A 27726-nucleotide genomic window follows, 5' to 3' on the forward strand; every position below is an offset into this window, starting at 1 on the left:
TTATCCACAAAACCGATTATGAGAGTTGTTGGTAATTGCCTAAACATAAATTTTCCTGATTACTGGCACAACTTCCCGCCTGAATACTGAACACTTTCATACACACATGACCCGCTGGGTATTTCACATTGGCTGTGAGCAACACCTTGGCATGTGCTAACTGCACAGCAGGGTTCAAGGAACATTTCTTGATATGAGCCAGGCTGAGGATCTGCAACTTGTAGTGGGGGTTAGCGCCAGTAGCCATCAAACAGAACACACCCTGGTTGCGCGTGGTAGCTTAATTTTCACATCCACACTGTTTAAAAGCATTTTTTTCTTGAAAAAACAGATCTGTGTGAAGATGCCCCAGCAGGTCTATCTTCCAGGTCTACACATAGCAGACCTGGCAACAAGATCTCAGTTAATTTAACAAAACTTTCTTTTTAAAAGAGAGAGAGAGAGAGAGAGGAGAAACCCAAGGAAATTATATCTATCTTATTCTGCTACTGGAAAGTGAAACAGTTCTCTTGAAACAAGGCCACAGTGCTAAATCAAGCCTTAATATGCATATGTAAAGTGGTTTCTCAGTTTCATTCAAACCAAGCTACTCTCAACCAGAAATTCTCAGCCTTTAACTATCCAGCCCCCTGCAGACCCAAATATGTCACAGATGTGATGGATAAGTATTGTGTCCGAGTGAATGGCTGCTGACCAAATTGCTGTGATACGACCCCCTACTAGTTGATGGTGGAGTGACACGACTATCAGCTCAGAGGGGAGTCTCTTGCTGCTCTTCTCGGCATTGTGGCAGCAGTTAATGGCATGTGGGCGGGAACAACAGCTTGCAGACAAATGGGGGGATGATTCTGCTCATAATGAGAACATTAAAGGGTTGAGAATGACTTCAGTTTTACTGCATAAATATCCCCTTTGCAGAATGGTGGTATATAACATTATTTTAAAAATCCAATGGGAGAGTGGTTTCCTGAGTGGCTGCTGCACACAACTGTTAAGAATGTGGTTGGAGTGGATGTAGTTTTTTGCTTTTTAAATTGCAGCCATGGGAGAAGTCATCTCGATTGGAAATGCAGCATGGGGGCATGGGATCTTTAGTCCTTTGCACCAACATGGTCCAGATCCACATCACACACACACACCCTTCCCTGGCTATTTGTACTAAGAAGCAAACTCCCATTTATTTACTTTCTATACCTTTAATAACATAAATTTTGTTTGATTTGCTACACTCAGGAATTGGTTGACTCAAAGACATTACTGAACCACTGAAATCCTTTGTTTGTTTACATTTTTATCCCACTCTTCCTCCAAGGAATCCAGAGTGGTGTACATTTTTGCATTTATCCTCACAACAACCCTGTGAGGTAGATTAGGCTGGAAAATAAGAGCCTGGGCTCGAAATCACCCTGTGAGTTTCATGGCTGAATAGGGATCTGAACGTAAAGTCTCCCCACTCCTAGCCCAACACTCTCACCACTATATATTAGGTCTCTCCACCACCACACCATTGTAATTATTTCTCCTTTTCAGATCACTGTAAAATTGGTGTCTTCCTTTGTTTGAATTCAGATATTAATTGTTTTTATTTTATTCTATCTATCCTATTTTTTTCTTGCAGATTGCAGCCCAATGGCTTACAATAAAGCACAAAAAAGAGATGATGGTTATGATAATAAAGCATTAAACAATTAAAATAATATTTTCAAACGTTTGGAGATTTTTATTTATAGTCACACGTGCAGAAGGAATTGTTTTCTAGACTATTTCTAGTTTTCTGCCTTGAAGAATTCAAAGAGGGTGATATAAATTGTGCAAATAAATAATAAATACATTCTAGATGCTGCATTTGTTTGGACAAGCTGACATTTCTTTCCTACTTTAGGTGTTGTAAAAGTTTGTTCTGACTGGGTGGTATTTGTGCTCAGAATACAAATAAGGGCACCATTTTGAATGTATCCAGTTTCTACGTTAGGACCCTTTGCTCTGTTATGTGAGAAAATCCCAAAGAGCCTTTAACATATGCATGTGGATAAATCTCCCGCCTGCACCATAAAACATTTTACCATAGACTCAACATAAAGCAGTCATTCCAGGGAAATGGTAAAGCCGCTGAAATTAACACATCCTCTCAGTCACACCAACTATTTTTATAATGCCTCATTTAGCAAATGAACTGTGTGAAAAGGCATAGCCATGGAAAAGGCTGCTTAAGTGCACACGGCCGGTCTCTGTTTCTTGGTAACACCACCTGTCTGTAATCTAGATTTGTGAAGGCCAGTATGGTTAGTTAAAAAGCAGCACAATTTGTGGAATCACTTTACAAGAAAGCATTTTCTGTATAGTTTGAAGAGGACAAGCAAAAAATCAGTTTGTGGCCTTACAAGGTAAGCCTACAACATCTGCGGCTTTTTAGTTTAGAAAGAAAGTGACTAATGGGAGACACGATAGAAGTTTATAAAATTATGCATGTGTGGAGAGAGAGGTTTCTCCCTCTATCCCAACACTAGAACCAGGGGTCATCCCATGAAACTAATTGCCAAGAAATTTAGGACTGACAAAAGTAAGCACTTTTCCACAGTGCATAATTAATCTATGGAATTCTCTGCCATGGGATGTATCAATGGCCATCAGCTTGGATAGCTTTAAAAGGGGGTTAGACAAATTCATGGTCTAACAATGGCTGCTGTTCTTGATGGTGGTAAGCGACCTCCAGGTACAGAAGTATGTGAGTGAATACCAGATGCAGAGGAATATAAGATGCAGGGAAGCAACAGCAGGAGAGGGGACATGCCTTCATCTTTTGTCTGTGGGCTATCTCTTGCCTATAGGCTTCCCAGAGGCATCTAGTGGGCCACTGTGTGAAAGAGGATGCTGGACTAGATAGGCCTTGGACCTGATCCAGAAAGCTCTTCTTATATTATTACCTAGCTTAGAGTTGACCACAATGCCAGGCAGTCCCTGAGTGATGTAGACTGTCCTCTGTTGTTACTGAATCGAGATTGCTTATCTCGGACTACTCTTGCATGTACATTCTGTACAAGAAGGAACATTTTGGTAGACATCCTTCTAATTCTGCATTGCTTATGCGAGGAAATGTGGCCAGGCCTACTCTATTTAAAACTAATTTCTTTCCCATAGGGTGCTTTGATGTTCCATATAAGAGCAAGGGACTTATTTTAAAGGACTTCCATCTTCCAGAACTTCAGATGCACAGGGAACATAAATGGATGTTCCTTTCCCTAGATCAGAGTAAACCATGGTTGTGTAACATGCTGTTTTGATCTGTGTATCATGGGAGTTGACTATCTTTTTCATTGTCTGGTCTCACCAGAAATAATATTTTATACCATGTTTTGGTTAATGGTTTGTCCTGGCTCTTGTTTCTCTGTTCCCTAACAAGGATGTTTTAATGAGCAATAGGGAAGAGAATGCTGCTGCTTTCTTCCCCCACCCCCCACAAACAGTTTCCTATAAACTGATGCGAAATGGCTTGTAAATATAACATCTACACTGTGTTTAGGTAAGAAAACAAAATCGTTGTTTTATGTTTTGCAAGAATCGTTTGTTCAAAATGCCTTATGACTCCTTTCCAGATGGGGGGAAACTCAGCATCAATGGGGATGCAGCCTGAACCTATGCTATATAGGAACCTAGGAACATAGGAAGCTGCCATATACTGAGTTAGACCATTGGTCTATCAAGCTCAGTATTGTCTACCCAGACTGGCAGTGGCTTCTCCAAGGTTGCAGGCAGGGATCTCTCTCAGCCATATCTTTGAGATGCCAGGGAGGGACCTTCTGCTCTTCCCAGAGCAGCTCCATCTCCTATGGGGAACATCTTACAGTGCTCACACTTCTAGCCTCCCATTCAAATGCAAACCAGGGGCAGACCCTGCTTAGCTAAGGGAACAAGTCATGCTTGCTACCACAAGACCAGCTCTCCTCTCCATATAACCTGCTGCTTCTTATAACCTGATCCTACCCATGTTTACAAGCTACACTAACTTCAGTATGTCATGAAGCAGGCTGGTAGATAGCCTGAGCATTGTTGGCGGGACGCTCAGAATGAATGTGACCAAACACAGGCTAGAGCTCATATTAGGATCTATTCTATGGCAGTGATGGCAATGAAGAAATCCTATTTTTTCCACCACCATCACATCTACTCAGTGTCGTCCAGTGGGATTTTTTTTCAAGTGGTTCGAGGCCTTCTAGGTGAGGGCACCAAAGACCATAAAACAGAAATCTTGGCAGCCTGATGGGATCAATGTATGTTACATTTTGCAGATTAAATCGCTTGTATCCATTCTGACTTGGATGCTAAGATTTTTTTGTGGCACCGGAACTGGATGGTGCCAACTCACCATCTAGTCTTGTTATATTGGATGGTTTTCAGACAGTGTTGCCTGAGGAGGTGGACAGGCTGCTTGGAAGGCTGAGGCCTACCACATGCGTATTTGACCTTTGCTCTTCATGACTGGTGAAGGCTGCTAGGGAGGGACGGTCCATGGGTGGTGAATGTCTCTTGAGGCAGGGGGTGGTGCCCCCTCAGCTGAAGAAAGCAGTCATTAGGCCCCTCCTTTAAAAAGTGGTGGCTCCATTGGATCCAGATTATTTAAACAACTTTTAAAAAATTTAAATTACCAGTTTCTAACCTCCCTTTCTTGGGCAAGGTGTTGGAGAGCGTAGTAGCGTCTCAGCTCCAGGCAGTCCTGGATGAATCAGATTACTTAGATCCTTTCCAGTTTGGCTTCCAGCCTGCCCAGGACAGAAACTGCCTAGGTGGATAACGGGAGAAACAGAAGAAGTGTGATTCTGTTGATTCTGCTGGACCTCTCAGAGGTTTTCGATACCATCAACCATGGTATCCTTCTGGGTCGCCTCTCCAAGTTGGAAACTGATACGGTGGCTCCACTCCTACCTGGAGGGTCGTACTCAGAATGTGGTACTGGGGGATGCCTGCTCCACCCCTTGGCCTTTGACCTATGGGGTGCCCCAGGGATCTATTCTGTCCCCTACGCTGTTTAACATCTACATGAAATCTCTGGGAGAGGTCATCTGTGGGTGTGGGCTGCAGTGCCATCAATATGCTGATGACACTCAGGTCTACCGATCTTTTTAAATCAGCAGACATCAGGGAGGCAGTGGATGCTCTGAAATGGGGCTTGGAGACTGTTCTGAACTAGATGGGGGCAAACAAGCTGAAACTTAATCCCGATAAGATGGAAATGCTCTGGGTTGGTAAAACTGCTCATTTGAGCAGTGAAGTAAATCTGGTCTTGGATGGGGATCACACTTCCTCTGAAAGATAAAGTCTGCAGCTTGGAGTTGTTTCTGGACCCAACACTGTCCTTGGAAGCACAGGTGGTGGTGGTGTGCAGGGGTGCTTTTTACCAGCTGTGGCTGGTACACCAGCTGTGACCCTACCCAGAGAAATCGGACCTGACCTCAGTCACACATGCCTTGGTAATGTCCAGACTGGACTTCTGTAATGTGCTCTATGTGTGACTGCCCTTGAAGGTGGTTTGGAAGCTTCAGCTGGTCCAGAATGCTGCTGTAAGGATGCTCATGGGCACAAGTTGCCTCATGAGTGTCACACTCATCCTGTGGCATCTTCATTGGTTACCAGGCTAGATTCAAAGTGCTGGTCTTGATATGACTTAGAGCCTGGCTACCTGTCGGACCCCATTCGCCCATATGAACCTGCCAGGGTTCTTCACTCGGCATCTCAGACCCTGCTCATGGCCCTGCCACTAAGAGATCCGGTTGGTGAGCACTAGAGACAGGGCCACCACCGAAAAGGTCCTTTGGCTTTGGAATGCCCTCCCCAAAGACTCTTCTCCCCCCCCTACTCAGCATGTTTTTCCTCTTCTTCCAATTGTGGGGAGGGTCATCTGAACCCCCCTACCCACACACGTGATCTAAATGTGTGAAGTGTCCTAAAAGCCAAATGTGAGTGGGCAGTTTGGATGGACTTTCCCACACAATCAGCAGAAGGAGGAAGACTTACTGGGAGGGGGAGCAGGACATGCTTCTGCAGAAACAAGCCAATAAAAAGATGGCCATCCTATTTCCTTGGTGACTTCTTGCTGTCAAAATGGTGTCTGGTAGCTATGCTTAATGGTTGGGTCATTGCTAGCTCATTCATTTCCTAATGAACTCCGTCTTATTATGGCATCTCGGGGTATATTTTTCTCAAGGGGTTTCCATGTAAATATTTAGAATTGACTAAATGAGTTTTGACCATGCATGGCTTTGTGTTGTGAACAGGCACCTTGCTGGCTGACTTAAATAGCACCATCATATCAACTGAGGAGGAGCATAAAAGGCTGAGGAAATGAAACCTCATTCAATTTCCTAAGCATGTCAAGGATAGCTTATCATATTGCTGTTTAGGGTCATGCATTTAGAATCAGCCAAATGGTTTTCAAGTGATGTATGGCTTCTTTAACTAGCTACAATAAAACATTTTCCCTCACATAGGCAGCCTGCTTCTAGATAATGAAGTGAGTCTCACGATCAGTGAGACTCACCAAAATGAAGTCTGCGGGGAGAGTGGGCTTAGCCCGCTCTCCCCGCAGACGATCCCCGCGGAGCCCTGGGCGGCTGGATCGGCTGCCCACACGACTGCTGGCTCCGTCGCGGAGCCAGAGTGGGCTGCAGGGTTCCAGGATGCCCCACGCAAGTGCGTGGGGCATGCTGGAGAGACCACCAAGCCCAGGAGGCTGCTTGCAGCCTCCTGGACGGGGGTCTCCTCATGTGTTGGCACACCGTGGAGCTGTGCCACAGCAATACATGATTTTAGAAATGGGGTTAGTGGGAGGGGTATTCAAGCGGGTTACCTGCTTTGGAGAAACTGGGCTTGCCTGTGAGCCCAGTGGTTTTCATGCTCGGCCGAAATTGGTCTAGGCTACCTTAGCCCGATTTTGGCCAATTGTGAGAATAATCTCTCTCTGAATAGCAACTGAACTCAGGACTGTTGGAGATTACCTTGGCATCATGTCTTGTGAATAATGCTACTGAATTACTAAGGACACCTGGGCTCCTTCAGAGCCAGCTTAGAATAAGATAAAAAGTGGGCTTTAAAAATGTTTGCTGGCCACAGAAGGTATACTTCAGTTGCCATCCTATTGATAATTAGTTGGGAATAAGTTGCATTATTAGTTGGGAATAAGTTGCATTATTTAATGCAGTGGGACTTACTTCTGGGTAAACTTGCATAGGATTGTGCGGCACACCATGGTTGGCAAATTCACTTCAAACCATGGTTTTACATTCTGGTTTGTGGCCAATCCATAACCATGGTTGAGGTGTTCAGAAGAACTACATAACAGTAACTAACCAAAACAAGCCGTTGAAGCATTATATCTACATACAGCCTATGCCTTATAGTTCAGTTACTGCTTTGCATAATGTCACGTGTCATAAATCAGGTTACTAGATGTTCTTCAGAATGGACTTGGAGTGAAACTAGACATTAGACAACTTGGGAGTGCAGTTCCATGTCAATTTCTCCCACCCTCCCTCCATGAAATCAGTGTCCTCTCTGATGTGCTGAATGTTAAGAACAAAGAGAGATCTACCATTATCAGTTTACAGAACAGAGGCCAATGCTCAGCATTAGAACCGTTTCAGGCGGCCTTTTCTGTAAATAGGTAGCAGCGGATCTCTTTCTGTTTAGTCTCAACATTCAGCACATCAGTATGGATCAGTTGCGATAGGCCATATCGTGCTTTTAAAAACAACAACATGGGGCCTACTGGGAATGGAAGATGCATTGATGGACAAATTAATTAACATTTAACCTTGAACGTCCTGCCAACAATGTACAAGATGGCATTTTGGTTTTATTCTCATGAACTCATCTGAACAGCAGTAAGGTTTTTTATTTAAACGAAAGCAACAAATAATGCTAGTGGGTTTGTTACATGCTTAGACTTGGTTTGCAAGTTAAACAGAGCCATCCGCATATGTTGCAGCCCTGTTTCAGGCCCATTAGTCCCCTTGTCTGCATGGTTGGAAGCTAAAAACTAGACTCTCCCTTCATCAGGGTCAGACACAAAATTCATTGTCTCTTACATATCCATGTCTGCTGGTGCTAGGAAAAAACAACAATGCCATCATTAATGGATTAACCACATTTCCCATCACAATGTCCATTTCACTTTCATTAAGATCAAAGCTTTATTCTGCCTATCTGCCCTGTAAAGGTAACCAAACAGCGGGCAGCACTCAAGTCAGATGTCCAGTTAACATGTGGAGGTGAGATTATTGTAGTGGCAGCAGCCTTTTCCCTAGCATCCATGCACATGGGTGGCGCTCCTACAGTCTGTAGACTGGAAAAATTGAGGGTATGGATTTACATGGGTGGTACACACAGGGTCCACATGACCCCTATGCAGACATTACGCTCAGTCAGTACATGGATGCTGGGTGCACCGAGAGAGTGGGTCTGTTGCCACAATCTGCCCTCTAGGTGTTCACTGAATGCACAAGGCTACAATATAAGCAAACAAGGAAGGAGTAGAAACACACGGGGCTAGCTCCCATTCATAACGTCTGTTAGTTCTCACTGAGATGACACATCTGTACTACTTCAGACTGGCAAGTCAAAGATGACAAGAAAAGTTCTTGTTCATAGGAAACAAGCATGCCAGGAAAAAGGCTAAGCTAGAGTGCCCCTCAGTGACATCTGGTCAATGACATCTAGTGGGGTTGATGGATTTCAATCAAGGCAATTTAAATCAGCATTATAAAACAACAAGCAAAAAGGCCAATTTAAATAACTGATTTAAATCAAAATTATAAATATCAGGGCATATTAATTAGTTGCTATAGCCTAATGGCTAAGCCACCCAATGGCGCAGCGGGGAGGAAGCGCAGCCTAGGGAGAAAGAGGTTGCTGGTTTGAATCCCTGCTGGTATCTTTCCCAGACTATGGGAAACACCTATATTGGGCAGCAGCGATATAAGGAGATGCTGAAAGGCCATCATCTCATACTGCGTGGGAGTATGGTAATGGTAAACCCCTCCTGTATTCTACCAAAGACAACCACAGGGCTCTGTAGTCACCAGGAGTCGACACCAACTTGACGGCACAACCTTTCCTTTTATAGCCATAAAAACATATTGCGCTGTATCCTAAATTGTTCTACAAATTGAGAGCCCTTCTGTTTGCACAGGAAGAGGGACATATTTGCCAGTTCCCTCTTCCCGCAGCCCCCTATCCTGTGCCCACCCCCCAAACATCTGTTTCTGAGGACTGGGACCCTCGAGAGCAGGTGGCATGGAGGGCTTTAGCTCAGTTAAAAGGCTCCTCTCCTCAGAAAACAAAGCTGCCTTTTGCTCATGGATGGCATAGTTTACAGCCCAATGCTTTAATATTGCGTCATTCTGACAATGAGGCCTTGCATTTCATTGTTGCACTGCTTACATCTGCCACATTTTTCTTCTGTAGCTAGAAAAGGGATTTCTTCAAAATATTCCTAAACAGGATCTCCTTACCTGCAGCCATGACAAGCTTTTGTACAGAGATGCTGGTTGCTATCAACACTAAGGGGTTTATTTCTTCCAGTGTTCCTTTCTGTTTTAGGCTGCCCCCTTTTTCTTTGTCATACCACCATCCTGCCCTACTTCTCCCCACCATGCACAAAGCAATGACTGCAGTAGATCAGCGACTGATATTATCCTGACTAACGGGATGCGGCCGGGTGTGCCTAACAGCAAGCACCCACACTTCGCTAGCCCCTGCACAGATTTGCCACATTTCTGAAGGAATGGTGGCAGTGCAGCCTTGCACAAGAGTGTCAATATTTAATGGAGCTCACCCACACTCCAGAATAGGGATGTGCCTGAAGCGTCTCGGCACCTCTCATCCGAGCTGCCACAATGCTTCAAGCTGCCCCAGACGAATCGTTTCAGTGGAGGGGGGACAAGAGGGTGCTTTAAAAGGAGAAAGGGAGATCTTACCAGCCCCTCCATTGCTCCACCATCCCACCACCCCAGGGCTACTCCCAGCAGCCCACAGGCAGGGGCGGTACATAAATGCTATCTGTGCATGCACAGATGCCATTTACCTGCCAGTGCTGCCTGCGGGCTGCTAGAAGCAGCCCTGCACCCACTGTGTGGCATTTAATACTGACAGGGACAGCAGAGGAGCGTCAGAGGGGCAGGTAAGGCCTGCCTTTCTCCCTTTAAAGCACCCGCTCTCCACTGCCCCAGATGTGCACGGTATGCTTCATGCGTATCCCTACTCCAGAAGCACTCTGTTAATCTGGAAATATGTCATTCCACCCACAGAGAGGTGTTCCCAGTCTGAGTGCTTCCAGTGCAGGCAAGCTCCAGAGAGGATTTGTGCTGTTGCACAAGAGTGCAATGCTGCCTGTTCTTCATAAGTGCCTCAGACCAGCATGGGGGCTAGCAAAGTGAGTGCTGCTGTGAGGAACACCTGTGCTTCATTCTTCAGGGGGTCAGCCAATGTTCTCACAAGATGGAAGGTAAATAAGACCATTTAACAGCCCTGCTGGATCAGCCGGTTTCACACAGTGGCCCCCCACCAGATGCCTCTGAGAAGTCCACAGGCAAGAGGTGAGGACACACCCTCTCTCTTGCTGTCGCTCCCCTGCAACTGGTATGCAGAGGCATCTTGCCTCTGAGGTTGGTGGTGGCCTATAGTCCTCCAACTGGTAGCCGTTGACAGACCTGTCCTCCGTGCTGACTGGTAATGCGGCAGGTAATTACCAGATATAAAGTAAGAATAAAAGATCAGCCATATGGATCAGTGGATGACACCTGTGCTGCCTTGCCATCTCTGCCTGGCTCCCAGTATCAAGTCATGATATATTACACCAACTGTTATGCCCTTTGATGGTGGGTAAAGATCGTTTCCCTCCAGATCTCTCTTTACAAAGGTGGTATTTCATAAGTTGATGAGAGGGTCATAAGTTCAGGTTTCAGATAATATATGTCCACATTAAGTTCAACTTTCATTTTAAGCCAGGTTATTTCAGAAGAGAAAAGTTATAACTGAAATAAATAAATAAATAAATAACCCAAGTTTAAATAAGAAAAAGTGTTGTTTGCTTAAAAAAAACAAAAAACTGGTTAAAGTGATGTGCAGCCTACCAGCTCCATCACATTCCCTGCTGGAGCTGCTGTGGACTTGGAAGCAGCCCCAACACTGTTCAGAATGAGTGGTGGTGCAAGCAGAACGACTACCACTTTCCCCATTGTGGTGAATGAGGGGGAACAGCAATACCACTGCTTGCGCAACGGTTCCTTCTGAACAATGTTGGGCTGCTTATGAGTCCACAGCAGGCCGGAGGGAAAACATTAGCGAGACAATCGACTGTGCATCATGTCAGTTATGGATGCGTATGCACCCTGCAGGCCAGACACAGGCTCACCATTCAGTGAAAACCAGCCCTTAGACAGGGACATAAGGATGCAAAATGGGATGCAAATTAGGGAGTTGTCTATAATGGCGCAGCGGGGAAATGACTTGACTAGAAAGCCAGAGGTTGCTGGTTTGAATCACCGCTGGTATGTGTCCCAGATTATGGGAAACACCTATATCAGGCAGCAGCGATATAGGAAGATGCCTATCATCTCATACTGCACGGGAAATGGCAATGGTAAACCCCTCCTGAATTCTACCAAAGACAACCACAGGGCTCTGTGGTTGCCAGGAGCTGACATCAACTCAATGGCACACTTTGCCTTTACCTACCTAATTTAGGCAGATGTCCCAGAACAGTCATAAATGGAGAACCCTGAATTTTCAGATATATTCCTGCTTTCTCTCTTTATCAGAGTATTTATTTAACCGTTAAGTCTGATCTTTGGAATGAGATGCATTGCCTCAATACTACCAAAGATGGGAGGAATTTCCTACAATTCTCTATCTTGGGGAATCTTTCCCCAAAGCATGACATAAACTAAATGGTCTAAACCAGATTCCTCATTGTGATTGTTAAGTGAGCCTTTATTATTATTATTACAGGGCAGGAAATCTCATGCTTTTTGTAGTTATCCTCTAGACTTATTTACACTATCTTTGTCTTTAAGGTTGCTGGTCTGTATTTATAAATATAGGGAGTTCTGGATAACAGAGGTACAATTTAGTGCTTCCAACTGTCAGAGAAGGAATTATACCATGATTTGTGGTAGTTCTCTGGTGATTAATGTGATAAAGCTACAGTATATCTCTTCCTTGCTCTTGATTATACTTCAAGGCAACAGTGTAGATTTCTCCTGAATCCAATTGGTTCCAAACATTGTGCTGTTTGAAATGTAGATTCAAGCTGACATATACTACAGGATATGCCAGTTGTAAATTTGCCAGAGAAATTTAAAATGTTAACTTCATTCAATTTACAAAATCATAATAGCATCAGAGTTTTAGACATTTGACATTCATAAATGAATATGCATACCATATCGTATCACAGGGGGGAAACTGGAGAATTTGCTCTCTAGCAGGGCCTCTGGTCGTTTTAAAAACAGAACCATCACTTACTGGGAGGACCATAAGCTAGGACTGTCCAGCAGCTTGCACAACGTGTTTACTCGCCTCTTTCGAGATCTGTATTAGATCTGTGAGGAGCTCATTCCCCCCATCTGTCTTCCAGATGCACTTAAGAAAAGTTTTCTCTAAGTGATTGATAGGAAATGTTATATATGTCGTGAAAACTGAGTGATATCAGAGTCAGACAGAGAAGACTGTGGGGGCCTTAAGACACAAGGATCTAAGAAATGTCTTTTCCAGCATTGACAATTGAGTGGTTGTATTGTTAAATCAGTATCAGCATTTATGAGAGGCCAGCCAATGCCCAGGAGCCAGATTTCTCCAGCAATGATACCACCAAACAGAAACTGGGAGGATTTGGTGCAATATCACCATGTTTGGGTGCCACAATTGTGATTTTTGCAATTGTGGTCTTTTCTGGTTGCTGTGTCACCCCTCAGCTTGCCACTTCACCCTACCCTTTGCCTTGGCCTTTGAGCAGACAGATTGGCCCAACGGGACCACTGAAAAAAGGCCAAAGCCTGCAAAGCTGCAGATCTTCTTCATCCTGAGTGACCCTAATCAGGAGACTTCTCCATGTGTGTGGAATAAGAGCCCTTTCAGATCTTTAATATGTGTAGACTACATATACATAGGAGTGGAGTGGAGTGGGGTTCTGCCTGTTGTTCTTGGCTCCAACCTACACACATTCAACAGAAGGTCAAAACAAAGCCTAGGTATATTATACTTTTTCACTTACTGTGCTCATAGGTTCTGTTCCATCATTCGGTTGAATGCTTAGAAGATGGGCAGAGCTTAGTGCATTCCTCTCCCATATGTGTACCTGTTTGAGGATCTGGAAGAGATTTATCTGATCATCTGAGATTGAGTCTAGCTATCTTATCTGCCTTCACCACAGCCACAGGAGTATGAGATTCATTTGGGTACCTAACATTTCTTGGACTGAGAATCCTGCACATTTAATTACTGCTGGTCACCATTGTGCACCCACCTCTGATACATGGCATAAAAGAGGCTCATCAAAATGGTCATTATGGCCCCCTAACTTTGTAATGTTAAGGAAGAGTTTTGCAAGTTGAAAAGAGCCCCTCACTTTTGTTTTGAAGGCCTCAAGGAATTGTTGTAACCCATGGCTTTTCCTAATTTAGTTGTGGTGTGACCGGTTAGTCAAGCTGCATATGAAAAGGTCACTTATTCTCTTCAAGGGAGGAGATGTCAGCCTGAGTGATGGAGAGCCTTCGCATTGGGAGCCATAATATTCACTTCATACAATTGCCAACCCCATGTGGAAATGCAGGAAATGAATGGTGTAAACATACATTCTTCTTTGCCCATACTGAAGTGCTAAAAAAGACCAATCCATAGCAGGTCACTGGCCTCAAGGAGGCCAGTGAATGCATAGAGCAGAAATGTAATCACAGATTAAGTTTCCATAGTTAAAATGTGGATTGTTACATCTATTCCCCAATAGATTTTCTGTATCACTGGCCGTTGTATATTTAGAAAACCTGCCCTCCTTATGCAAATAGAGACAGTATTCAGTTTTCCTATCACTTCTTGCTAAGATCATATAATATACTCAATATCTCATACAGGGAATGTTTGTACAATCACTTTCTCTACAGCTATAAACTTTTGATGTGTTGCAAGTTGACTGTTGCTCACACAGGAGTTAAAATTGAGAGTTTACCTTTGACTTGAGTAATGCAAAATAACATTCTGTAAAATCTGAGAATTGGAACAGGCCTGAAAAAGAGTCAACTTGGGATAATGATCAGTAGAGTATGCATGACTATCATTCCCATTCAAATCCAAGAGAGCTTCTGAAACACCAGACCTAGTCCTGTTCCCACTGTGGGGCAACACACCACAGTGCTCCTACAGCCTCTGATTGATCAATAAGGTTACAGATTCAGATTGTAACCCTTTCCAGATAACACCCAGCCTCTGTCATCCAGCAGCTTTGCAGCCAGTGGCAACAGAGATTCTGATGTGTTAAGCATTAGCCACTGCAACACCCATCATTGCTAGATGGATTGAAGTAGATTGGTTGCTGTTGTGGAAACAGAATGCTGGACTACATGGACCTTTGGTTTGATCAAGTATGGCTCTTATCTTCTTACTAGATGAATCTCTTTTGCAGGAAGAATTAAAGTACCATTGGTTATCTGAAAAAACTAGCCTCCAGTTCTTCCTCTCAACTGCCCATCTCTGTTCTTGTCTCTGTGAGAGCATTCATTTCCATGCTCTCTGTAGGCATAGGGATTCTACTGATGCATAAATAGGATTGTTTATACCAGGAGTTCTCAACGTTGGGTCTCCAGATGTTATTGGACTGCAACACCCATAATCCCCTGCCCTAGTGGCCTTTGGCTGGGAATTATGGGAGTTGAAGTCCAATAACATCTGGAGACCCAACGTTGAGAATCCCTGGTTTATACCATGTGATAGTTTTCTCACTCCAAGAGGAATTTCAGTTGCTTCTCTGCAACAGTCTTATTGAGAAATATCAACTGTAAAATGACCTTGCAGGGCACAAAAATGCTTCACAAGGACCTATAGCACTTGTCTGCACAAATAATTACATTGTTCATATAAACACTTACTTATATATTGCAGAGGTTTGGGGAAATGCTGCAATGCTCCTTTCATCAGTGCACTAAAAAGGAAAAGAGTAAGGAGTATTTATCTTTATAGGCATGATACTGAAACCAAGAACGTTTGAGTAGTGTAGAAACCTTCTCATGTAAACATTGAAGGAACTTGAAGCTTTGTTTTATTGAAGAAACATCCAAAAAATTAGGCATCATTTTTTATTTTAAAAAGTGTCAGGGATGCAGTGGATTAAATCTTCTCATGATGTCTTGTATCCACAGAACACACTGGTTGGTGTGGACAAGCCTCTTAAGAACATAAGAACAGCCCTGCTGGATCAGGCCCAAGGCCCATCAAGTCCAGCATCCTGTTTGACACAGTGGCCCACCAGATGCCACTGGGAGCCAATAGGCAGAGGTTGAGGGCATGCCCTCTCTCCTACTGTTACTCCCCTGCAACTGGCGCTCAGAGGAATCCGGCCTTTGAGGCTGGAAGTGGCCTATAGCCCTCCGACTAGTAGCCATTGATAGACCTCTCCTCCATGAAGTTATCCAAACCCCTCTTAAAGCCATCCAGGTTGTTGGCTGTCACCACATCTTGTGGTAGAGAATTCCACAAGTTGATTATGCATTGTGTGAAAAAGTACTTCCGTTTGCTGGTCCTAAATTTCCCAACCTTCAGTTTCATGGGATAGCCCCTGGTTCTAGTGTTATGCGAGAGGGAGAAGAATTTCTCTCTATCCACTTTCTCCACAACATGCATGATTTTATAGACCTCTATCATGTCTCCCTGCAGGAGTATTTTTTCTAAACTAAATAGCCCCAGGTGCTGTAGCCTTGCCTCATAAGAAAGGTGCTCTAGGCCCCTGATCATCTTCGTTGCCCTCTTCTGCACCTTTTCCAGTTCTACAATGTCCTTTTTTAGATGTGGTGGCCAGAATTGTACGCAGTACTCCAGGTGTGACCACACCATAGTTTTGTAAAAGGGCACTCTAATACTAGCAGTTTTATTTTCAATCCCCTTTCTAATGATCCCTAGCACGGAATTGGCCTTTTTCACAGCAGCCACACATTGAGTCGACACTTTCAACGAGCTGTCCACCATGACTCCAAGATCCCTGTCCTGGTCAGTCACTGACAGCTCAGATCCCATCAACATATACTTGAAGTGGGGTTTTTCATCCCAGTGTGCATCACTTTACACTTGCCAACACTGAACTGTATTTGCCATTTTGTTGCCCACTCCCCCAGTTTGCAGAGATCCTTTTGGAGCTCCTCACAATCTGTTTTGGATTTCACTACCCGAAAGAGTATGGCATCATCTGCAAATCTGGCCACCTCGCTGCTTACCCCTACTTCTAGATCATTTATGAATAAATTAAAAATCACCGGTCCGAGTACAGATCCCTAGGGGACACCACTTCTTACTTTCCTCCATTGCGAAAACTCTCAATTTATCCCTATACTCGGTTTCATGTCCTTCAACCAGTTAACAATCCACACATATATTTGTCTCCTTATCCCCTGACTGCTAGGTTTTCTCAGGAGTCTTTGATAAGGAACTTTGTTGAAAGCTTTTTGGAAGTCCAGGTATACTATGTCAACTGGATCACCTTGATCCACACACTTGTTTGCACTCTCAAAGAACTCCACAAGGTTTGTGAGGCAAGATTTACCTTTGCAGAAGCCATGCTGGTTCTCTCCCAGCAGGGCCTGTTCTTCTCTTCTTTACTATTAACAAAGCTACCCTTGTCTGTAACAAAGCCATGGGCAAAAAGTTGTCTTTAGAAAATTGTTTTTGTGATTTTATGATGTTCAGTTGGACCCAACTGTTGTGTGATACACTGAAAAAATAAGGTTTTTGCTTACAACGGACTGCATCCTAAAGATGTACATGTATGTCTTGCTTCTCAGCTCAAAAAAAAAAGAGAGAGAGAGGCCTCCTTTCATCTCCAGCTGAGGTATTATGTCATAAGTGCATTATGTTTGCTATTTTCTTCAACCAAGGAGCTGAGGAGCATTTAGCCTACTTTAGGTTCTAGGAGGTAGGATTGTGATTTATCCAAGCCTACTCAATTGTCATTTTTGCTGAGCATGATTTCCTACATGCAACTGCATTCTGGGCATGACTACTTCAATTCATTTTTCTGAGGTTGGAATTAAGAGCTAAAAGCAAGATGAAGCTATCACCAACTGATATCTTCTTCTCCCCTAAGTAACATTCAGTGTAACACAATGGATTGGTCTCACGACTGACAACTGGTTAGTAGTATCCAACCAGGCTCCAAGCCTCATGCATGCTCCTGAGAAACAGTCAGACCAAGAGCTTTCTCTTCCATGCCATGCAAACATGTGCTCAAACTCAATACTCACTTCTTGGGAAATTCCTAAGGGAATCCCAGCACCAAAAGGAAGATAAAGGGTTGCCATCCCTAAATTAAAGTTGCCATGCAAGGCAGTGTTTTTCTACACCAAGGAGATTGATCTAATCTGAAATTAAAGCTGCTGGTTCTCCCAGGAATGGTGGAAGAGGAGGAGAAGTAATTGCTCATCTACAAATGTTAATTTGAATGCTTGCTTATTTGACAGTTGTCCACTGAGGCCTAACAAGTGGGAAGAGAAGATGGAGAAGCCATCTAGGAGACAGAAAAACCAGTCAAGCTGATTAAAGGCCATCCAGGTGCACTGGCTCAATGTTTTAGAAATAAGGGGCAAGCTGGAACCAGGAAAAGACAACACCCATCTGTTATTGGTCTACAGAGCTGTGATGGCCAGACATACCTTGCAATAAGAGGAATCTGATCCCCCTGAGGGAAAATGATATTGTCAGATGAGGGCAACTACTGGTTCCTTGATGCATCATCTACCAAGTATCTAATAGGTTGAGTGGCTAATAAAACTTGGTAGAAAAACAACCCAATCCTTGTTTTTGCATAATTCACCTGTTAAGACAACAAAATAAAACCGAGCTTGGATGAGATTCAGAATACAGATTTAAGCAAAAAGCCAGAGTGGCTGCAGCCTGTGTCTCCTCTTGCCCTCCCAGGCATGCATGACATCAGGTTGTTTATAGGAGCAAACAGCAGGAAGCTCACAGACACATTCACAACTGCCTCCAAGTTTTCACTCATACCCTCTAGTTCAAAGGGCCCATCTTGTTCCTTAGAATAAAGAATTTTGCAACAAGCACTGATATTTACAACAAACACCATCTGAGCTTGCATTGCTAGAAGAGTATTAGCCAACAGACAAATTAAAGGGACAGGGGGCGGGGTGCATTTAGTATTCTGCCCAGTTTATGTTCTCAAAACAGAAAGCTAACTGAAGTCAGTTCCTAGCTGAATTTGTGGGCTATTGACCCTTAGCAACTCTCTCTTTTACAATAAAGGAAGCATAATGATATTAGATATTTATGCACATGGCACAGAGACACAAACAGTACTTTTAAACATTTGTTGTATTAAAAAGCATTTATTGCAAAATGTAGCCAAAATAAGCCTCAGCATTGCTTGCTTTATAATAATCACTTCAAATTGATCAGTGACAAAAGAACCCAGGAATCTTAGCTCTTTATTTTACTATGCTTTTAGATTACTCTCTACAAAGCACAAGACTCCATCTCAATACAGAGAACTAATGTTGCTTGATAATCTCCTGCCAATGCCCTTGTGAAGAGTATATTTAAAAATGCATTGTATTTTTAAAGAGCATATAAATATGGCCCACAAATCCACCCTTGGGGGGGGGGGGACATAGCACTGTTATGGAAAACTATCATCTAGTTCTCACGGAGTAAAGGTAAACCTGTAACTGGATTGATCCTTGCATCTACAGGGAGCAAGAGGGTTCACATGACTGAATGCTCCTTCATAACAACCACCACCAATTATCTACTGTGAATCTAGCATGTTAAGTATTATTATTATTTATTATTATGTTGGGGGCCTGCTAAGCTGGAACCCTTCTTTCTGACATCTGGTTTTTATGTGGAGGGGTAGTTTTGTGAGGAGGGCCATTCAATCTGAAATGATACAGCACAGACATAGGTTGGCAACCTCAGAAAGAACTACAACCTTGACTCTAAATTATTTACATCAAAAAGTGCATGTGTTTAACATCAAAATATATATGTACACATGTACAATTCATAGACATGCAGCACTATGAAGGGCTCTATCTTGCCCTTTCTTACACTTCGCACAGAACTAAGTTATTCAAATTCCGATTCTCAGAATGTCTAATAATTTCACAGGATGTACTCCAGAATAAAAGCAGGTTTACTGAGGATTCAGACAGCCAATATTTTCCCATTATGGAGAAATATTGGAGATTAATTCGGTTACTGAGTGGTGGAATCCTCAGAGAATGGAATTTTCTGAAGGGGCAAAATGGACTCCATGATCATCACTCTTCACAAATGGCAGAAAAAAGAAAATTGAGTCAAAACACAACACCAGCACAAAAAGCACAATGGCTATGGGAGTCCACATTGTTCTAGTCTTACTTAATTCTATAGCAATCTCACTACTGGTGACTACACAAGTCACTGCAAAACAGTTCACTTTCAGATTTCCCTTCACATGGCAGCTATGGCATACAATCACAGGATATGAACCACGCGGTACATGGGATGATAGGCAATATTTCCTCCCCAGTCATGATAATAGCTGCAGCTCAATCAAATTAGATCACATTAACAATTCCACATGTGACTCAGGAAGGGTTGCAGCAGCTTACATTTAAGGGACAGGGATTTTGAGAACCTGCCCTGTGCAATAAGGTAACGTTAGTTGCATGAATTCAACAACACTACTGAAATCTGGCCTGTATCTGATACTATCAAGAAGGAAAGTGTCTTCAACCAAAAAGTTTTTAAAAATAAAGTGACTCCTTGGGGCGGGGGGGCGGGAACTGTACTGTAACTGTATCGGACACAGGCCTTTGAAATAAAGTGTGCAATCTACACTTAGAGACCACAGTATATAATTCGGATGGGATACGTGACCACTGTTCCCAACAGTCAGTCTCTAAAGCACCTGAGAAAATTTACACTCCCCACATTTACCAGGTTCCAGCCTGAATGGCAGATCCCCATAATAGCTGGATATCTTGTAAAACAAGATATTTAAATTATGTGGAAGCTGGCGGGCAGGGGAGGTATCTGGAACAGAAGGGGTGTGAAGTTTATAGTTTTAGAGAAATTGAGGAAGGGCAAATATGCAGAATGAGTTCTAATTTGAATCAGAATGATGGAGAAATGGACATTTGCATAAGCATGATTCAGCTTTTCTGAATACTCTGCCTTTATATACTGAGATTTGGTGGTCAAAAGTAAAGAAACCATTAAAAAACAAAAAGACTCTTTCGATCAGTCTGCTGCAAGACAGGCATGGTTAAGGACTAGTGAGTTGTTGATTTATCCTCTGGGTCCTTTGTTCCGCCTCCGGATGTGGTTAGAAGAGGAGGTCACTCGCTTGGAGCAAAAATACTTGGTGACTACTTGTTTGCATTGTTCACATTTCACTGTGCAACACCAGTGGAACTTGCAGTTGCAGTTGGTGACAATGTCTGTCTTTTTTTCCTCCACTGTCAGACCACACTCCATGCAGAGCCTCCTGCAACTCCTCTTCTCCCACTGGGACAGGGACTTGCCACTCTGCACACACTCCCGTCCCTCAGTGCCATGAAGACCCAAGCTGTCATTTTCGATGCAATAGTTAGGAGACTCTTCCAGGAAGACCAGATCACTGGACAGCATGGAGTTCAAGGTCTCTCCTGTGGCCCCCCGACTGTCTGCACTGTTCCCAGATCTCCGCCTCTTGTCCATCTCCAGCTTCTGAGCCTGGCCATATCTGAGCTTCAGGTAAATTCCAATCTCTCGAAATTCTGCAAGTTGGAGCCAGCAGGTTTTGATGCTGCAGCTCCCAGATATGCCATGGCACTTGCAAGTCCTTTTCATGGTTGCTTTTACCGCCTCGATTGAGAAGACAAAAGAGAAATTAGGAGCACTAGGAAATCACAGCACAGAACAATTCTGTTCCAGTTAAGTTTCACATGACTGAGGAAAGGTGGCGGCTTAACTTAAACATCCAGCTGAATATTGGAAATAGTGATAATCTAACAGCAAATATGCAAGAATGCAGAGAGCAGGGGCATACTGGGATATCAACATGGCTTCTGGCAAGTGTTAGGCTCATATTCCTGTTTAATACTAAATTGACAAATTGAGAAAGAATGAAGTATTTACTGCATTTTTATTCCAGGCAACTTACATGATTTCCTCTTCACAGAATAAATTTTAGCCTTATTCAGATATTATGTTGACCATTTGTCCAAGTAGTTTGAATCCTGCTGGTATGTTTCCCAGTCCCAGACCATGGGAAACACCTTTATCGGGCAGCAGCAATATAGGAAGATGCTGAAAGGCATCATCTCTTACTGCATGGGAGATGGCAATGGTAAAACCCTCCTGTATTCTACCAAAGACCAAAGATAATTGTGATGATCATGGTGTACAGCTCATGAAAACCCCAAATCCACAATCCCAGAAAATTAGAATATTACATGGAACCAAGAAGACAAGGATTGAAGAATAGAACAATATCGGACCTCTGAAAAGTATAAGCATGCATATGTATTCAGTACTTGGTTTGGGCCCCTTTTGCAGCAATTACTGCCTCAATGCGGCGTGGCATGGATGCTATCAGCCTGTGGCACTGATGAGGTGTTATGGAAGACCAGGATGCTTCATTAGCGGCCTTCAGCAATTCTGCATTGTTTGGTCTCATGTCTCTCATCCTTCTCTTGGCAATGCCCCATAGATTCTCTATGGGGTCAGGTCAGGCGAGTTTGCTGGCCAATCAAGCACAGTACACTGTATACTTTTCAGAGGTTTTCATGAGCTGTACGCCATGATCATCACAATTATAACAAATTAAGGCTTGACTTATCTCGCTTTGCATGTAATGCGTCTGTCTCATATATCAGTTTCACCTTTTAATTTGCATTACTGAAATTAATGGACTTTTGCACGATATTCTAATTTTCCGAGTTTCACCTGTACTACTAGGGTAGTGAATATCATTCACTGCCATCGGTGGTCGGCCATCAAGCCATCAATTTTTCTGTGTTTAGAACAGGACCTAAAGAGACACCAAGAGTGTTCTAAGAGCATTGTTGTAACATCAGCTGAGTTTCCAAGACTTATAAATAAAATCAAAGAATCGTAACAATCAAAACGTATGCTCAATTAACTATTCAAGAGTGGCTAGAGCAGGGATTCTCAACATTGGGGGCCCAGATGTTATTGGACTTCAACTCCCATAATCCCCAGCCCCAGTGCCCTTTGGTTGGGGATTATGGGAGTTGAAGTCCAATAACATCTGGGAACCCATCGTTGAGAATCCCTGGGCTAGAGTAACAGAGCTGCAAAGCTGGATTCAAATCCCTGCTGGAGTTCATGGGATGGCCTTAGACAGTTCTCAGGCTACATCATCTGTCCAAAGGGAATGTTAGTGATGTGGGAAGTATGAATGGGGAAAACACTGTAAAAGAATGCCCTGATAAATGCTAAAGAAATAATTAACTACAAAATGCAATTAGAGAGGAGTGAGAGCAGATAGACACAGCACCAGCACTTGGCTTCGTGCTGTCAGGAGCCACTCATACCATTGTTTCAGTGGCTAGATTCCCAAGACATGTGAATGTTTTTTAAAAGACAAGTATGTAGCCCAATACTATATATGCTACTAAAAAAAAAAATATGCCCCATTCATTGGGGTTTACTTCCAGGTAAATGTGTATAGGATTGCAGCTTGAATGTTCAGCTTAGAAGGCACTTAATACTTGCAAGCCTCTCACCGCTCAAAATGTATAGGATGAGGAGTTACTGTATTTTGTCTAACAGAATCATTTTCATTATACATATTTTTAAAAAGGTATTCACCATAACCAACTCAGCTGCTAGAACCCCCCTTATGTTTAAAAACACACACACATATATATATATGGTTTCTTACATTTCAATTCAGTTGTATTAAAGTGAACAAACAGAACCTTGCTTAAACATTTTAAAGTTCTCATCTGAGGCTGAGTGACAGGGAGACATGATGGGGCTTGTCCAGGATCACTCCCTGAAATATCAGAGTCAAGGCTAGAAAAGGGTTTCAGCTACAAATAACATCCCTGCTAACTTGGCAAAGAGGCACTTTTTAATGTGGTGATTCTCTTTATTTAGCAGGGGAGAGTAACTGGCCCTATCCAGCACAGTACCTCCAGTGACTGTGACTGGTGTCTATCTTACGTTTCTTTTTAGATTGTGAGACCTTTGGGGACAGGGATCCATTTTGTTTATCTTATTTATTTGTTATTTCTCTGTGTGAACTGCCCTGAGCCATTTTTGGAAGGGCGGTATAGAAATAGAAATAGAAATAGAAATAAATAAATAAATAGGAAAAGTGTTCTGCCCAGTTAATTAAGAGCCTACTAGCTTTGTGGCTAGCAGCAAAGTGTATGTTTTGTTATCCCCAATTTCATCTGTTGCTCTATTAGCTTGTTTTGTTGTACTCCAATCAAAACAATATATATTTTTAAAAAATACATGTATTTGTTTCAGAGCATCTGAGGAGCACTATCATGTTTAAAGGACCAGTTAAACCTCAGCCTTTTTTTCTGAAAATAAGTAGTAAGTTGATAAATCACTAACTCACCCTTCGGGCCTGATAAGGAAACTCTGTACCTTCATTCAAGTTAAGCAATTCTGGCTTACACAGTCAGCCCATGAAGTCAAGGAGATAGTGCTTGCAAAGAGCATAGTAGCCTCAAGGGACAATTGTGCAGTATCTCTTCACACATATGGCAATTCTAAAAGAAGCATATTTCAAATTAAGACTACATGTGATTTAAACTTACCAGCCTTCCCGCCTCATTATTGTGCAAATTCATTACAGCTCTGGCATCATGTCCTGTCTCCAAAGCATCCACAAAGTGTTTGGAAATTCTCTCACCAAATTCCACATTGTCACTGCAGCCTCCCCAAACCCAGCCTTTTCCACCTAGGAGGGGGAAATGATACATTTACAAATAGTTGTGGGCAAAATCTTTGAACAGAGATGGATGCATACAAGGAAAGCAAGAACAGCCAGTCTTGGATGGGCAGAGAGATATGGGGGCACGGGGGCGGGGACCAAGAGGAATATTTCAGTTGTGATTTCTGTTATTATTAAAAACATATGCAGATCTCTGGGTTAAATTATGCCTTGTAATGCTGAAAAGCCAGACTGCCAACAAGAAGCAAGTGGTAGAATCTAACTTAAGAATTATGCACCACCAGGAAGTTATCCCAAGAAAACCAAAGCTCACCAGGGTGCCCATTTCTTGAATTATCACAGCCACAGTTGTCAAAGTCACCCATGCTGCAGTTCCTGGTAAGTGTGTACATAACTCCAGCTGAACTGATGGCATGGACAAAGGCAGTCTCCTTGGTAGCTGGAGATGAAAAAGAAAAAAGAGCCCACAATAAAAGGAGCAGAAAACCCTCGACCCATTTCTGCCTTACAGAACTCTCTCGATACTGTTTCAGAGCAATGATTGAGAATATGGCTTTGCATAAACCAGGTGAATCCCAAGATAAGGTGCTGAAAGGATGTTAAGATATTAAAGGGTAGAAAACCACCATTCAGAAATACAAGTCTTTGAATTCTCTATTTGCAAACTTGGATGGTAGAGAGGATTGCCACCTCCAGGAATAGCCAGGAGATTTTAATGTTTTGCCATTGTGAAAAGTGTTGAGGGGGAAAACTCCAGGAATACCTTTAGTCAGAGCTGGCAACCCTACCTCTACATTTCTTTGGTGGTCTTTATAGCCCTGTTATAAATTCACCATACAACACGTACTGACACATAGTACTTAACAGTAGGTATTAGATCAGGGTTTTTTAAATTTCCTGCTCAACACATGGATATCAGAGTATCTGAGGTGATATACTTATCAACAATCAATTAACAAAAATGACTGCAGAGCATTCCATAACCACAACCTCCCACTTCAGTTACTTGGTTGCTAACTCACAATATCCATTTCCTTACTTTAATGCCAGAATTCTCTCACATGCCCATTTTGGATTGTACATTAGCAGCTCTTATTTCAAAAGTTCTTGGGAAAGAGAAACAAGAGTGTCTCTTTGCCAATATTAATGTATTACTGCTACATGTATTACTTCTCTCTCAGCCTAACCTATTTCACAAGGTTGTTGTGAGGAGAAACTTAAGTATGTAGTACACCACTCTGGGCTCCTTGGAGAAAGAGCGGGATATAAAATGCAAACAAACAAACAAACAAACAAACAAACAAATGAATGAATGATTTTTTGATTGTTATCCTGTAAGTTTGGTTATTACAGTGGTCTCAATTTGTTTTTGTAAGCCACTTTTTAAGAGATTATTTTTTAAAAAATAAAGAAAATTGTTAGAAGAAACAAATGACAGATATTGTTGAATGAAAGGCATTGGTTCATTTCTAGAAAAACTGATGCCCGGGCTCAAGTCTATCAGGAATTAGGGAAGTGCTTTCCAGACATCTGAAGACTCAGCAGTGAAGAAAAGCAGTCTGAACATACAGGGCTCACTATATAACCCAAACATACCCATCAACAGAAAAAGGATATGTTTACAGCCACTTACCACTTCTAAGTTTATTGTGAGTAGAAAGCTGAAGTGCACTCTCTGGGCAATTCCAACGCTCCCAGATAAACTGGTGTTTGCATTCTTCAATCCCAAGATGGGCACCAGCTGCCACACTGCTAGAATATGTCAAATATGCCTTTAATAGATAAAAAAAGTATTTATTTTCCCCTCAAGCCTTCAAAACACCCTCTCTACATGCTGAAAAAGTCATGGCTCCATTCGCATATTACTCAGTAGTTATGTATTAGGTCAGATTATTTCAAAACTATTTACACTCCCAATACTTTGGAATTGTATTTATTTATTACCTTGGGTCCTGTCATCAGAAAATTGTTGACTGACCTAAAAGAGAACAAGAAGAAAAACACATAATAAAACACCTACTTGACCAGCAGCTTAAGAGCATGACTTAAAAACCCAGGTGGCAATGAAGCTGGATCTCCTACCAAGCTGATGTGTTGAAAATAGCACAGTAGATCCCAATAACCGTGAAAATGACCAAGGTGTCTCTCTTCATGGTGAAACTGTATTCCACTAGCTGACCTAAACTCTTCCCCTGCCCAACAGAGAAAGACAACTAGACTCCCTCTTCAGCTATGCCAAAAGAGAAATATAATGGGGAGGATATAAGAAAAGTCCCAGCAGCCAAGGTCTCAGTTACTTATAAAGGTGAACTCTGGCAGGGCAAAACCCCGTCTTCATTTGCTGCTGCCCAATGCCTCTGTGTGATAAAGCCGTTCCTTATCCAATGGTTGACAAGATAGCAAAAGAGGAACCGCCTGATGTTGCACTTAAAAGGCTTGAAGGCAGTTGAAACAAACTTGCCTAACAATAGAGAACTTTTAATTCTATCAAGGGAGAGGTACACTTGCTCTCTCGAAGAAGGGTGGGGGGGGGGAGAATGAAACCACCACTACTTCATCAAGGTCCCTTGCACCACACAACTCTCTTGTCAGTCCCCAGCTATCAGCCTGTCATTTTAGCTATGATGCTTTCTAGCAGTGGGGGAAACATTTGTTTTATTTTATTTATATATCGCCCTTCCAAAAATGGCTCAGGGCGGTTTACATCAAAATAAAAACAATTAAAATCAATTGACAATTAAAAGCAAAACTAAATCAATTAAACAATTAAAACCATTTCAACGTTAACACCATTAAAATTTAAAATTTAAAACCATAAATCTAATTAAAAGCCTGGGTGAATAAATGTGTCTTCAGTGCCTTTTTCAAAGATATCCCTATGCATTCAACTGTTCAGTTCCAATTAAGTCCCAATGGCCATTGCAGACCTACTCCAGAGGGAGCATATTTAAGAAACACTTAAGTGTTTTAGGCTGAAATAAATGAGCAAATAAAAGACATGTTAATATGTTCCAAAGATAAATATGATATGAAAGTTTTTTTAAATGACTCATAAAAAATAGTGACTCTTTGCACAATATTGAAATATCATGCAAAAGATTCCAAGGTGGACATACAGATTGCACACCATTACATGCAATCACCTTATGATACCAGCTATAAATGGAAAATATCCTGCAATATGAATTGCTTCATCTAAATTACTAATGACTGCTGCCTATAACAAGGAAGACACACACACTATAGGTTTAAGGCTAGTCTATGTACTAGAGTCAGATATGTGTGCACAGTTGGAATCCTTTGAATTATATTTTGTATTAGACCTCGGTACTGTGCCAGGAGTCACTATTTTCTTGATGCCTTTGCATTCAATTTCCCTTTGTGCCATATAGCAATGGTTTTTCTATTTATTGTATGCTGAGAATTAAACAGTTGGTGTGCTGGAAGCATTTTTTTAAAAATGTTGATTGCTATCTCTTTTGCACTTTGTTTTGTGGAATGAAATAAATGAGCAGCAGCATCTTCAGTGCCTTGAGAATTGAGAAATATAAGCACCATCC

At 42.5% G+C, this 27726-nt stretch overlaps 1 protein-coding gene and 1 long non-coding RNA gene across 4 annotated transcripts; one reads left to right on the plus strand and one right to left on the minus strand.

Moving 5' to 3' along the window:
- The first annotated feature begins 2291 nt into the window (after positions 1 to 2291).
- Positions 2292 to 18034, plus strand: LOC128343460 (uncharacterized). The gene is made up of 2 exons (XR_008315545.1): positions 2292 to 2384; positions 17709 to 18034. It is a non-coding gene; the product is annotated as an uncharacterized LOC128343460 (long non-coding RNA).
- A 524-nt stretch (positions 18035 to 18558) lies between these two features.
- On the minus strand, positions 18559 to 26556 carry WNT8A (Wnt family member 8A). Of its 3 annotated transcripts, none has more exons than XM_053288487.1 (6): positions 26464 to 26556; positions 26111 to 26144; positions 25800 to 25938; positions 24480 to 24605; positions 24030 to 24172; positions 18559 to 21093 (listed from the first exon to the last, which is right to left on the minus strand). In XM_053288487.1, the coding sequence occupies exons 1-6, from the start codon at positions 26502 to 26504 to the stop codon at positions 20536 to 20538; spliced, it is 1041 nt and encodes a 346-aa protein (XP_053144462.1). In that variant the 5' UTR covers positions 26505 to 26556; the 3' UTR covers positions 18559 to 20535. The 3 variants fall into 3 exon arrangements, with proteins under 3 accessions (XP_053144462.1, XP_053144460.1, XP_053144463.1); XM_053288485.1 differs by lacking the exon at positions 26464 to 26556 and adding an exon at positions 26249 to 26457; XM_053288488.1 differs by lacking the exons at positions 24480 to 24605; positions 26464 to 26556 and adding an exon at positions 26249 to 26457.
- Between the last annotated feature and the right edge of the window lie 1170 nt (positions 26557 to 27726).

The sequence above is a fragment of the Hemicordylus capensis genome, chromosome 2 (genome assembly GCF_027244095.1).
Source record: "Hemicordylus capensis ecotype Gifberg chromosome 2, rHemCap1.1.pri, whole genome shotgun sequence".
Taxonomy (NCBI): domain Eukaryota; kingdom Metazoa; phylum Chordata; class Lepidosauria; order Squamata; family Cordylidae; genus Hemicordylus; species Hemicordylus capensis.

Coding starts and splice junctions, on each gene's coding strand:
- WNT8A (XM_053288485.1), bottom strand. CDS start 26,319: ATGAAGAGAGACACCTTGGTCATTTTCACGGTTATTGGGATCTACTGT. Junction 25,939..26,110: donor TTCTGATGACAGGACCCAAG/GTAATAAATAAA, acceptor TATCTATTAAAG/GCATATTTGACATATTCTAG. Junction 24,606..25,799: donor TCACAATAAACTTAGAAGTG/GTAAGTGGCTGT, acceptor TTTCATCTCCAG/CTACCAAGGAGACTGCCTTT.